This window comes from Urocampus carinirostris, chromosome 2 (genome assembly GCF_059441175.1).
Source record: "Urocampus carinirostris isolate Australia breed hairy pipefish chromosome 2, RoL_Ucar_1.0, whole genome shotgun sequence".
Classification (NCBI taxonomy): Eukaryota; Metazoa; Chordata; class Actinopteri; order Syngnathiformes; family Syngnathidae; genus Urocampus; species Urocampus carinirostris.
This window is the reverse complement of record NC_142350.1, coordinates 4,208,892-4,222,434: the sequence shown is the minus strand read 5'-3', so window position 1 is coordinate 4,222,434 and position 13,543 is coordinate 4,208,892. Positions and strand designations below refer to the sequence as shown.

The window sequence follows — 13,543 nt, the reverse complement described above, 5'->3', positions numbered from 1 at the left end:
CGACCAATCGCTCAGGTTATACACAGACGTAGAGTCTGTTCCTTCATAATCTTCCTACCATTCGATCAGACATGTGAAACATACGGCCCGCAGACCAGATTCGGCCTGTTGGATGATTTGATCTGGCATGCCATAAATTACTGTGTATGTATGTTAAAAAAAGCAAGTCTCTAGTTCATTTCTTTCAAAAGTTGTGATGTTTTTGATAAAAATAACTCCTTCCTGCCGCTTGAGAGCAGCAAAGGTGTAAAAGAGATAACGTCCAGTCTGGTCATATGTAAAGATAATATTGAGCATTATTTTTTCAGCTTCAGTGGCACAGCCTAGTAGTTTGATATGGTGTCACTTCTAAAACTTGTATTTATTTATTTATTTATTTCAAAGCAGTACGACAATTGAGGCAAAAATATTTTTCTTCACAGCTCTCTCTTTAGTTTGTTTATCCTTTTGATGTTTGTGGTGAGTTGGTTAAGATGTAAAGTTGCATTTACTCAACTGTTAAACAACATGTTAACACATTCAATGCCATTCATCTATCAATGTTCTCGACTGCTCCTCACTATGGTCGCGGAGACATTCAATGCCAAACATAAAGACTGCCCCCCCACATTGTTTCTGAAGAAATATGTTGTGCTTAGAAAATATGCCTTACGTCGTTGATTTCAGTCTGCAGTGTAGGCTAAAAAATGTAGGCTGAATGATAATGCAAAGTAACGAAAAAAAGCTAAATATTTAGTGATGACATTTTTTACTGATCTGGCCCACCTCAGAGCAGGAAAGTCTGCATTCGAGCCCAGAACCAAACTGAGTTTGACATTCCTGCCACAGATGATTTCAAATCATCAACCAAAGTCTTTCTCAAGCGTCCCTGCCCAATTGCCCGTTTCCACGGTATTTAACTCTGTTTCTCCACAATAGCCCCCACTTTGATGATTTTAAATTATCAACCAAAGTGTTTCTCAACCTTCCCTGTCCAATTACCCGAGTTTCCTCATAAGGTGACTTTGTTCCTCCACAATATTCTCCCCTTGATAAGGCCTGTTAAATGATGGAGGGGGGCACTCATTTCCCTCTCTCCATTGGTTGATATAAACCATGCAGGGTTCCCGTGCTGTTTTTTTTTGGTGTGTATATCGTGAGTAGCCGACTATTAGTTCCACTTAACTCAGCATGCTAATTGGCCGTCCATTGACGGATGCGGCTCCCTCTTCACGCTTTGTCTGAGGACCGGGAGGCCACATGCCGCGCTTAAAATAGCGCATCGAATTATTTCGCCTCAGCGAGCATGGCTTACATGTCGGTGAGGCACGGGAGTTAATGGCCTGTGAGTTTATGCAGGAGTCGGCAGGGAAGGTAACGGGTAACTCGGTTAACTAGAGCTCTTATTTCGTCAGGTACACTCCTCTCTCCCTTTGCCATCTTTCTTCTTTGTTCTTTTGGAAACGGCTCTTTTGATCTTTAACGCCGATGCCCACCAAGTCTCGACTAGCCCCCGGTGACGTTATAAATAGCAACGAGCTGGAAAAGCACACTCCTCTACTGTAGATCAACGCTAACAACACAACACCACCGTTGGGCACGTTTGTTGCATTTTGGCACTCAATATTTTACAAGGGGAAATAAAATTGATGATTTTTTTTTTTCAATGCTGCATATGCTTACATGCCTCCAAAGAGAAGACTTACGACAATATATGAACATATAAAGCTTCGTGAAGACGATATAATACTGTACTTTTAAAACGTATTGACTCAAAATCGGCCCAAGGCTTGCAGTGATGCCTAAGGGACAACCTAAGATAACCTTTGAAACAAATATAGCTAATATCAAGAAATACGTTTTTCTTAGGCTTATTTCTCATTGGCTTATCTATAATGTTTGCGAGGTCTTCAAAAACTAACTACTTAGAAGGTCAAATTAGAGGTAATTCGCTCAGTCTTCCAACCCAGCACCAGACAGATTTTCCTGTCTGTTTCCTAAAATATTTGGTCCAAAAATAGAGATCTAAAATTCAGTCTAGGATAACCCATTGAATGTGGTCCAAACTAAGTGGCCCGGAGAAAGATGTTTTTGGATAAAACCATGTCATGTTTTTAAAGTCTTAACATTTTTTTTTGGACTGGTTTTTGCTAGTTGGGGTTTCATCCTGAAATTGTCCTGAATCTTCACTAAGGTTTAAGAAGTATATTGACATTGACCTTAATCCGTTTGAAATTGGTGTTGGACCTCCAGATTGTTTGATTACCAAAAAAATGTTTTCCCTTACAAAGTATTTGTATACGTTCCTACACATCCCAAAACACCCCAAATATTTCTAAGAAGTGCATTTAAACGACGGTAATTATTTAACTGTGTAGGCTATAAAAAGAGACAAAGCAACATAAAAATATAAAAACATTTTAAACAATTGACTGTACCTTTTAGCAGTGATTCAATGGCAGACACGTGTACACCATTCTTCTATTTCTCAATAGTTTCCTTCTTTGATTGCTATTCTCACTCTTCCATTCCCTTATCACTAAGATTCTCGGGACCCATTATTATCAGCAAAGAACACACAAAATCATAATCAATTATCAACACATGTTCTTGACCATCAAGGTGAAGCCAGCTCTCTCCAAATGACTCTATACATCTGAGCCCTTTAGTGTTACCTGTGGTGTTCCGCAGGGTTCAGTACTTGGCCCTCTTCTTTTCAGCATTTACATGCTTCCATGAGGTGATATTATTCGCAAGTATAATATCAGTTTCCATTGCTACGCAGATGACACTCAACTATATCTTCCGAAGGAGGAATCTGCCACACTAAATTGTGGAAATTTGGAGAATGGATGTCACTCCACTTCTTGTGCCTTAACTCTGAAAAGACCGAAATGTTAGTTATTGGTGCATCTAAATGCCGTGACTTTTTCTCAAAAAACTGCTCTGAACATTGACAAATGTAATATCAGCCAGAGTGACTCAGTCAAAAATTTAGGGGGTCATATTTGACCCCAATCTGTCCTTTCAAACACACGTTAAGAATATTACTAGAATAGCTTTTTCCCATCTTCGCAACATTGCTAAAATTCGCCCTATGCTGTCTCAGTCGGATGCGGGGATTACAATTCTTGCGTTTGTTACCTCCCGTCTCGGTTACTGTAATGCACTACTCTCCGGTCTCCCGAAGTCCAAAATCCAGAGCCTTCAGCTGGTACAAAATGCTGCAGTGAGGCTTTTAACTAAAACAAGAAAGTTTGATCACATTACCCCGATTTTAGCTAACCTGCATTGGCTCCCTGTCAGCTTAAGATTTGATTTTAAGGATCTGTTGGTAGTATACAAAATCATGCATGGACTTTCTCCCTCATATCTTTCAGATTTAATTTCCCCCTATGTTTTGGTCAGGAGCCTTTGCTCCGAAAATGTTGGTCTACTAGTGATCTCAAGAGCCAAGAAGAGATTCCCAGGTTCGAGAGCGTTCTCAATTCGGGCCCCGGTGCTGTGGAATGCTCTTCCCCCGGAGATTCAATCTGCAACCTCACTGGAAATGTTTGAATTTAAGCTTAAAACACACTTCTATTCTATAGCATATGAATAACCTGTATTTTATGTTGACAATATCTGTGTATTATTTGCCCTCATGTAGGTTTTAGATCAGGGGATGGTGTAATAGTCTGTGGTTTGCAGTAATCTGTGGTCTGTTTAGCCCTTTGAGACTTTTTGTGATTAAGGGCTACACAAATAAACATGACTTGAATATACGACCGGGCAAGAGTATCCAATATGGCCCCTCAACTTACGCAAGTTCCGAATTTTTTTACCAATACCGCAACAAAAATTACTCCAATTTTTGCGGAGAACAGATTTGTTTGAGTACATAGTCATTCGAGTACCGAGGTATAACTATATACAATATTCTAGTTCCTTTGTTGAAATCGTCAGCCCCATAATCCAAATTTATTTTCCAATACATTAACATAGACCTCACCTTTTTTCCCAGCAGGCCTATGCTCCACCACCTCATCCCATGGCTCCGCCCAGCCCCAGCACCAACAACTGCAGCCAGGGAGCGGCGGAGCAGTTGAGTAAGACAAACCTGTACATCCGAGGCCTGCCTCCTGGGACCACCGACCATGACCTCATCAAACTCTGTCAACCGTGAGTCCAGCCCACGTTTATGCTCCTATATTACCACATATCTCATCTCTGCAATATATACATATAAAAATGTCTGCCCACAACAAGAATTGCACTTTTTGTCGAAAGAAATGCAATCAATTTGACTCTAACCTTTGCTTCTGAATACTTGATTCGACACACGTGGCTTTGACATTTGCAGATCTTTAGGAATGCACTGTGTAAAACCCAGAGCTGCTTCCATAATCTCACATTTATTATTTTCCTGCGGGAGAGAGGGAGAGCGCTTAAATTAACTTGCATTACTACTTAATATAGGTGCAGCTTATGCAGAGAGTCTGGCATCATTTGATAGAAATATGATTCACAATTTGCTAGAAGACGCGTAATTAAAATTTGACGCTCAGAGTTCATAATCAATTGGAATTTATCTTCTTTTGGGGCCTGGTACGTAATGTTTTTCATTATCAGCTGTGTTTAATTTTTAATGCTACATTATTAGAAAGATCAGACGAGCTTCAATTGCCAAAGTGGCCTGAAATTAAGCCATATCCACAAAAATGCAGAGTTCAACGGCATTTACACCATGACATCTTCTTGTGATTGGAGCAAAGTCAGATTCAGATTCAGATATACTTTATTGTCATTCTAGTACACGTGTATACAGAACGAAATGTCGATACATCTGACCCGCACAGTTTCCTTGAATGTACAGATATAAATAAAATTTTGTATTGAGTTGGAGTATTGAAGTACTAATAATATACTAAATAATTATGGCCATTTATAGTATTATACAATAGTGCAAAGAGTGCAAGAGTAGCAGCTAACCAGATGTGCAAAATGGGCAGTCAGATAAACAAGTCACTGTACAGTAACAATAACACTGTAGTGCCATAGTGCAGAGGAGAACAGATGTGCAAAGGAGTGGCTAGGTATAAAGAACTCCTAGTAGAGCAAAAAAAAAAAAAAAACAGACAAACAGATGTACAGATTAGCAGCAGTGTAGACTTACTATGTGTGTGATTGACCATTTAACAGTCTAATGGCTAGGGGGACAAAACTATTGCAGAACCTGGTGGTCCTGCACCGCACACTGCAGTACCTCTTCCCAGAGGCTAGCAGAGTGAACAGTCCATGATGGGGGTGAGAGGGGTCCCTAATGATGATCTTGGCTCGGGATAGGCAGCGCTTCTGGCCAATGTCCTGAATGGAGGGGAAAGAAGTCCCAATGATTTTCTCTGCTGTCCTCATCACCCTCCTCACACCACCCTAGTCCGGGGCACTGCAGCCTCCACACCACACAGAGATACAGCTGGTCAGGATGCTCTCTATGGTCCCCCTGTAGAATGTGATGAGGGTGGGTGGGGGCAGGTGGGCTCTCCTCATCCTCCGCAGGAAGTACAGTCGCTCACAATTTCAAAATTTCAAAGATGATTTGCGTTATCAGCTCCTCAGAAATTCAAATGATAAAACAAAAGAGCCCCAGAACGCGAGATTAATCCATTCTAAAGTGGGGATTGCAAAGTTAAAATTGCCATTTAGCGGCATAAAGAAACCTAGTTCATGGGTAGCTGGAGTAATGTGTTTTGAATCCTGCCTATCCCAGTTAAAAACATTAAAAACTTCCCAAATGTCCCTAAAAGATCATCTTGTCTTGCTTCCTCAGACCAATAGTCAGATTTTCCGTCAGTACTGATGGACTGTCATCTCCAGAAATTGTTCCAAGGGACTTTTAAGGCCCAAGTAAGCTTGCAAACCTTTAGGTTTTTTAATAGGTTTAAGTGTATGTGTTGAGTTTGGTTTTCTAACCCTTTTGGGCCTCACTTGTACGGGTCCCCATGAAAGATATTGCTAAACATTTAAGTTGGTTACAGGGAGAATGACCAAATGTACCGGACAACACATTTCAATGAACCAGAGCCTTACTGTCAATAAATCAAAGAAATAATTCCTCAACCAGAGCGTGGTTTCAAAATTGGCGTGTGTCCGCCGGCCATTAATGATCTTGACCTTTTTCACAATTTTCAACAAGCCTAATGGAGCTGAAGAATGTTATTGTGTATGTGTGTTCACTTTTATGGCTATTTGATAGAGAGAATTTCATAGCGCTTCGACTGTGTGTTTGAGCTTGATGAGGTCTTGGTCTGGGATTCCCCGGGGGAGGTGGTCCAATCTCGGATTTATTAGGCTTTTCTCAGCTTTGCGCGGCCAGGCCTTTGCACTTTATGGAGAACGTTTTGCAGAACGGTAAGAGCACCTTTTGTGGGGCTCTCAGATTCTCCACGAATGCATTGTAATTGGGTGAGCACGGGCTTGAAAGTGACATTTTGTACGTCCTTCTGTACAGTGCGTGACCTTTTGCAATTGTGTCGGTTGGTAATTGTATTTAAATTTTATCAAATTGGCATTCTGAGAGCTTAATTACATCCTGTAATAGAAACTGGAATGTTTTTTTTGATGTAAAGACTATTCTAGTTTGCTAATGTGTGTGCTATAAATAGTGTCCAATGGAACCCCGTGATACAGTGACCCTGACATCTTCATATTACGGTGAAGAATGAAGATAATTTTTTTTCCGCCCATTATATGGCATTTTGCTTACTATACAATACCAACAAATTATTTTGCATGCCCCAAAACATTGTTGTGTATGACAAATTACCTCTCTAAGATACACTGTCTGCTATTAGACAACAAAATGCAAAAGCTTCAAAAACCAATAATGAAAAAGTCAAAATTAAAGCCAAAATTTGTCTGACAGGCAGATTCAAGTCAAATCAGCATCTCCAGCGTCTTATTATAGAAACATCTTCTGGTGTTAGTTCGGTCCTAGTCTTTGAAACCGGCACAAAACACCTTTTCCTACCCGTCCGGTGTCTGTCAGTTTGTTTTGCACCGGAATGCACATGGGGCCTCTTTGATTACCAGGCAGCATGTGTCAACAGTGGACCTTGGAGAGTCATTAGGAGAAACCTGTTGTCGTTGAGCATGAAGGGTTCTTACAACAGGTGGTCCCAGGGTCAGCCCTTTACTTAGCATACTTCATCAATTTGCTGTCTGCCAACACAAAGAGGAAAGGTTATTTGTGCTACAGTGTGTCACTGTGTCTGAAAGTATGGAGAAGCAGGCAGATGTGTGGGAAACGCCTATTGAGTATGTTGGGGTAGAGAATGTCAAACGTGCCCGCCGTCTGTGTTAATGCAAGCCAGCTATCTGATTGAAACCATGTTTAAATTCCACAAGCAAGACCGCAAACATGAAAAAAACCAGTCCCTTTAATCATTGGCGGCTTTAATGGCTTGTAAAGTCGGCTTCACCCTATCGGGTTTTGGGTTCCTCTGGCGCAGTTGTCCATTTTGGCAGAAAGAATTGTTGGTTTGGACAAAATCAATGTTAAGCTTTGGTTTGGCCCTGTGCCTCAACCTGTTTTGGTTTGGGCCAAGAAATTTTTCTCACAGGAGCTCTTGTTCTTTACCTCGTCTGGAAACGAGGAGGGTCTCTTGTTCTTCGGCTCCACAGCCAACAAAGCCGCCATCCATTCTTTTGGCCTGTTTGTGGACCAATATATCATAGAAAGATCTAAAACACATCCACTCAAGTGAAACAAAGAACCCAGTTCAAAATTGAAAAAAATAAATCATAAAATACAGCTTGAAAATGTAAGGGGCTAAAACCCAGCCCGGGAAAATTAAGGGGAAAAACAAATTGAAATATATGGATCCTGGATAAATGTCAGAGACATATTTGACCACATGGTTGACAAAGTTTAACAAATTTGCACAAAAAATTGAATCACGATTTCTGCAACATTTGAATTTCGTTTTTGGGCTGCCTAAAGGAAATCATCCATCACGATTTTGGTCTGCGTGACGGCTGCGGGGAAAATATGAAGACCTCCGTAAGAAAACAGCGCATACTTCAATGATGTGCCCTGGTTTTGATACATAATTTTGACGCTGAAAGGCCTTTTCTAGTGAGGAGGACGTGTAAACTTTAAGACGTTTGTCAAAATGTGCTGAGATTGTGGCAGTGAAAAATGACAGCCTGCTACCAAGGGGGTCCGGGCACACTTGAGATTTCCCCGGCATTTTACAAGCGACGTGCTCTGCTGTCACTCTGGCAGTGACCGGTTAGATAGTGGCAGGGTTTTTTCTTAGGTGCAAGTGTTTGAGGCCATGATACTGATAAGGAAAAACAGCTTAGCCAGCTCATGTCATAGAAAGTCTTTAATGTACTCAATGCCATTTTTATTCAGCATTAATGCTTCACGCGGTGAAACAGGTAGTCTGGATGTGCAGGCTGTTGGAGGGGCTCGAAACAGGCTACCGCAGACTCCAGATTCTGACCTTTCGTCCAATGCACAATCCGCCTTCCACTGGAACACTGCATGGCTAATTTGTTTCTGGCACCTTGGGCAACCTTGGGGGCGCTTCGATAAAAAATGCACATGGATGGGAAACGAAGAGGTCGGGAAAGAATGAAGGTTCTAACGGCGGATCCGTGTCAATTAAATGTATGTGGGCGTGTTTGTCAATCAGAAGGGAAAAGTGCCACAAAGCTAAACATTCCTTATGGTGTTTTGCGGTGATGGCAACCAATTGTTCTTGTCATAGGCTCTGTTTTCTTTTGGAAGTGGAGGGTCAGAGGAAGACAGGTGGTTGGATGAATCCAGGTGGGCGGGGGGAGGAGGCTTCATATTTATGTTGCATATTGAATCGTCCTTATTGTTATTGATAACAAAATAGTGAACATTGTTTTCAATGAGATAAGACATAACACTCCAGGATAAACATTAAATAATGGCTTAAAAAAGAAATATAAGTAACAAAAATGTCAGGATACGTTGGCAAAAATATTAACAAGGTAGTTCATTGGAGACTGGCCTATGTTGTAATAGTGCTATAAAAAATAGTACATTGTAACACAAGTGCAATCGGAAGTAGTGCGAATTATTATTAACCATCATACGAATTATTCTTTACATAGGCAAAATATGTTTTATTTTCATAGTTTTGCAAACTTGTTTAGGTTGCTGATGGCCTCCGAGCCAGGTAGTCCTTGTTTGAGGGACCTGTAGTGCCTATCAGAGGGCAACTGGTCAAAGAGGTGTTGGCCGGAGTGGGAAGAGTCTTTTATAATGTTGATGGCTCTTCTGCGCTACTATAAGCCAGCAATGTCCTTCAGACTGGGCAGAGAGCAACCAATTATTTTTCTGAGCTGTGTTGATTTCTCTCTGTGCACTGCTATACACATGGTCCAGTGTTTTATTTATTTTGGCTGCTCTGTATAGAATGAATTTAAGGAGTACAGTGTCAAGGGATGCCTGACTGAAGACACTGGCGATGATTCAAGCACAGTCAGGTGTGCAAGCTGCTGTTGTTGATAGCAGTGAGCAGAAGCAGTGCTATGCGATGTTAACACTGCAATTAGTGCAGCAAAATGTATGCGCCACAAGTTAATGAGTCAGTGGCTTTTTTTTCAGACCGAGAGCAAAATGAGAGTCTATCAGAAGCCATAGCTGACTATTTAAGCCTCTATGTACTGACTGAAAAGAAAAGCATTATGCTAGGTAACTCGGCCAATAGCATATCTGCTTTTTCATAATGCCTTGACACAAACCAATAGCAGACCAGCAATTTATATGATGTCAACGAACAGTAGAAAGGCATCTTAGAGACAACTCATCATATGCACCACAAAGTTCGAATGTTCCACGTTTTTCGGCACGAGAACATCTCCTTCCAGACCACAAAGTCAAAACATTTTAAGATGCTTACTCCGAATCTTAGGGGTCTCCTGTGCACATAAACCACTCATTGTATCAGGGCTTTAAGATTGCTTTGCTTCTGCATTCGATATTTTAGTTGCGTACGTCTTGCTCTGTCCACTCCACGCATCGGCCCGGTATTGCAGTACCTCCGGGAACGGTGTATTCGCAATGATCGCAGCAAGGCTTTAGGGCTAGGACCTTAGCTTGGCCTTTTGGCTGAGAGTAAGTGTCCCGGTTCCCAGGCTTTGTAGCGTATTATGAACTGACCGATAACGGATAATGGATAATGAATAACGAAGATAGATCAATAACCCTTAAAAACCCCAAAAACCCCGTCAGCTGAAGGTCTTTGACTACAGTACCCCCGAGTCAATTGTGAATATCCTTAGCTTGGCCTCTTTGATTTTTGCATTTTGGAGATGGAATATGAGCTTGCTCTGTCCACTCCACGCATCGGCCCGGTATTGCAGTACCTCCGGGAACGGTGCATTCGCAATGATCGCAGCAAGGCTTTAGGGCTAGGACCTTAGCTTGGCCTTTTGGCTGAGAGTAAGTGTCCCGGCTCCTAGGCTTTGTAGCGTATTATGAACTGACCGATAACGGAAAATGGATAATGAATAACGAAGATAGATCAATAACCCTTAAAAAACCCCCACACTTTACCCAATCAGAGTATGTGTAAGCCACTGATAAAGCTATGGGAATAGATTTCAAACATCAGCTCTAAGCCAAATCTACTTTGCAGCAAGCCCCAAGTCTACAATCAAACCTTGGAATGAAGCCTCAGCATTTCGACTTGGTGCAGATAAATAGAGAGATAACCATCATACGAAAAGCAAATGGATGATGGAAGGTGAGAGAGAAGCTGGGAAGTGACAAAGAACAAGTGTTATGTGTGGGAGAGTGAAATGAGAGAGGAAAACATATGACACGTTCAAGGAGAGCAGCTGCTTCTGCTCAGCATGTCACAATCGGCACCTTCTTCTCGCTCTTGGCTGTGCGTTTACAAAACAATTCGGCACATTTAACAAATGAAAAAGAAGAGTACAGTAGACCCCCAGGATACTGCTTCATGAAAATGCAGATATGCTAGTGACTGAATTACCTCCCACAATTTCTTTCTTCATTCAGCTCAGAATCTCTTTATGCGTCTGCCATACAGTATTGTATGTTTTGTACTGTGTTCGGCTATGGGTCTAAGGCTTGCAGTGATGCTTGGAGAAGCAAAAACATAATAACTAAAGAAAATTAAGCTCACCAAGATAGGCTGAGATGGCACGCAAATTAAATAAATAAATTGCATGGCTCCAATCAATCGAGGATTATTTAAAATGATTCGGACTGAACAGTATACTGTTAAGTTTGATAAATAATTGTTTATCAATCGACGCTGACCAATTCCCCACTTGAGTCTTGGTTTCGTCTTACTAAAATGAAGAGGCAACTGTGAGCAAAAAAGTCTTTCACAACCCTAGTTTTAAAATTTGCCATCTGCATACCCCCTTTCGCATCCACCCGCTACTCCACTAGACCAGGTTAAAAAAAGTTGTTTTTTTTCTTATACATGTATATAAATTTATAATTTTGCATTGGTTACTGGGTTTTGCAACTAATTAGCATAGGTTTCGACTTCCTACTATTTCACTTTGCCAACCCCACATGTAGTATCCTCTGGGTTTACTCTACCTATACAATTTTAAGGACATTTTTCTGAGAGTATTCCTTTTTGTGTGTTGGCAGTGACCTTGCTGCGGCACGCTGACTAATTTTGCCCAGAAAGACAAAAATCTGGTGTGCCGATCTCCCGCCGGGTTGCGTTTGAGGATGAATAACCATTGCAAGGCTGTGTGATGTGCCGAGGCCGACAGCTGCTCTGCCTTCTGCCAGGTGTCCGACATCTCGCCTTCTTCGTCTTTGTGCTGTCGTGTCCAGCTGCCTCTCTTTTGCCCCGTCAAACTTTACTTCCAGCCCTGCCCTTGCACTCTGAGCCCTCCGAAACATTCCAGCTGGCAGGTTGTTTGCACCATCTTGGAGTGCAAGGAAGAAAAGCACCAAGGAAGGATCCTTGCTGGATTTCGCAGCGATAATAGGCAAGAGACGGAGACAAGTCCTAGCGGGAGATAAGATAAGATAGATGAGGCGGGGAGGACTGGCCTGGTCGGAGATAAGAGGCCGTGAGAGTGATTGAAATAGGATTAGCCCGGACAAGGCCGTCGCAGCGTCGGGCTCGGCGGGCAGCGTCTCCGTCACATCAAAGCTCCCTCCGGTTGCATAGTCGCCGGCAGGGTTGTGGTGCTCTTCCCCGTACTTCTCCATTATTGGCAGGAGGCCGCCGCCTACTTCCACTCGGCTTCTCATCTGGCGGCCACGTTCTTGTCAGGCCCTTTCAGACTGAATTGATGGCTTCGCTCTTAAAAGTCAGCAAGGCGAGACGGAATAAGCTGGCATTTGAAATACCGTGTCATACTTTGGCTGGTGTATGGTGGGCATAAAATATAGCCACGCCTGTAATTTTATATAACATAATATATATTTAAAAATATCTCAATCTTGGTAGGGTGGTATCTGTGTCATCTTCAGTTTCGGGTCCTCGGGCCTGGGAGGTATAAGGGTTCTGCGCAGTACCTTAGACTACGCTCTTCTCGACTGAGGCTTCAGATGTCATTCATTGGATTTGTTGGAACCACTCTTCCAGTTTTGCAGCAATTGCTCCTTGTGTCCACACTACCAAGGGGACCACACTGGCTAAGACCTTCAACATTTGTTCCGGGTGATCTTTCAACCCTGGAGAAGTACTCCAGTTTCTCATCTTCCTTTATCCTTATAATGGTGTCAGCTGGGATTGCCACATCTATTGTCACCACCTTCTTCTGCTCTTCGTCCACCACTACCATGTCTGATTGGTTAGCCAGGAGCTTTTTGTCAGTCTGGAAGGTGAAGGCCCACAGGATGTCAGCCCTGTTCCTCCCAGCAACTTTCTGAGATTTGGTTACGTCTATACCGTACTGGTTGCAGATGTTCCTGTCTACTAGCCCAGCTTCTTGGTTGTGTATATACATGTACGCTGATCCAGCTAGGATCTATGTGCTGGATTGTTACGGTGTTCTTTCAATCTGCATCTTTGGTCCGATCTACTCTGGTAGATCGTATCTATCTGTCTGTCTATCTGTCTATCTATCTATCTATCTATCTATCTATCTATCTATCTATCTATCTATCTATCTATCTATCTATCTATCTATAAATCTATCTATAAATCTATCTATAAATCTGTGTATATATATTTTTTTTTGAGGGTTAGGCTCCACGATGAAAAAAAAATCACAAAGGGGTATTTCAGAGGGTGCGCCTTATAGTCCAGCGTGCACTATAATCTGGAAAATACAATAAATGTATTTATACACATTGTATTCAAATATTTGCTGCCAGTGAGACCTGGTGTTACCTAGTCTCAAATCCATCTGCTGTTCTCTCCCCAAATTAGATTAGAACAGGATTACAATAGTCTTAATTGACATTGTTTATAATGCATTTTGCATTGTTTACAACATGATTAAAAGTTGCAATCCAGGATGAATATCGCCTAAATGACATCAAGGCTGAGTTGATGATTCTTTGAGATACATAGGCAATAACGAAGTTTTTTTTCAC

General features: G+C 41.8%; 1 protein-coding gene and 1 pseudogene across 4 annotated transcripts in view; both read left to right on the top strand.

The window, feature by feature from the left end:
- The window catches only part of rbms3 (RNA binding motif, single stranded interacting protein), a 243,788-nt gene that overhangs the window by 59,148 nt on the left and 171,097 nt on the right, over window positions 1-13,543 (top strand). For 3 of the 4 annotated variants that reach the window (XM_088328441.1, XM_088328443.1, XM_088328445.1), the window contains exon 2: window positions 3,983-4,140. In XM_088328441.1, the coding sequence (XP_088184567.1) occupies window positions 3,983-4,140 (158 nt within the window). The remainder of the gene's footprint in view (window positions 1-3,982; window positions 4,141-13,543) is intronic. The other variant, XM_088328442.1, reaches the window with a different exon arrangement.
- LOC148370708 (U2 spliceosomal RNA) lies at window positions 10,089-10,387 on the top strand (annotated as a pseudogene).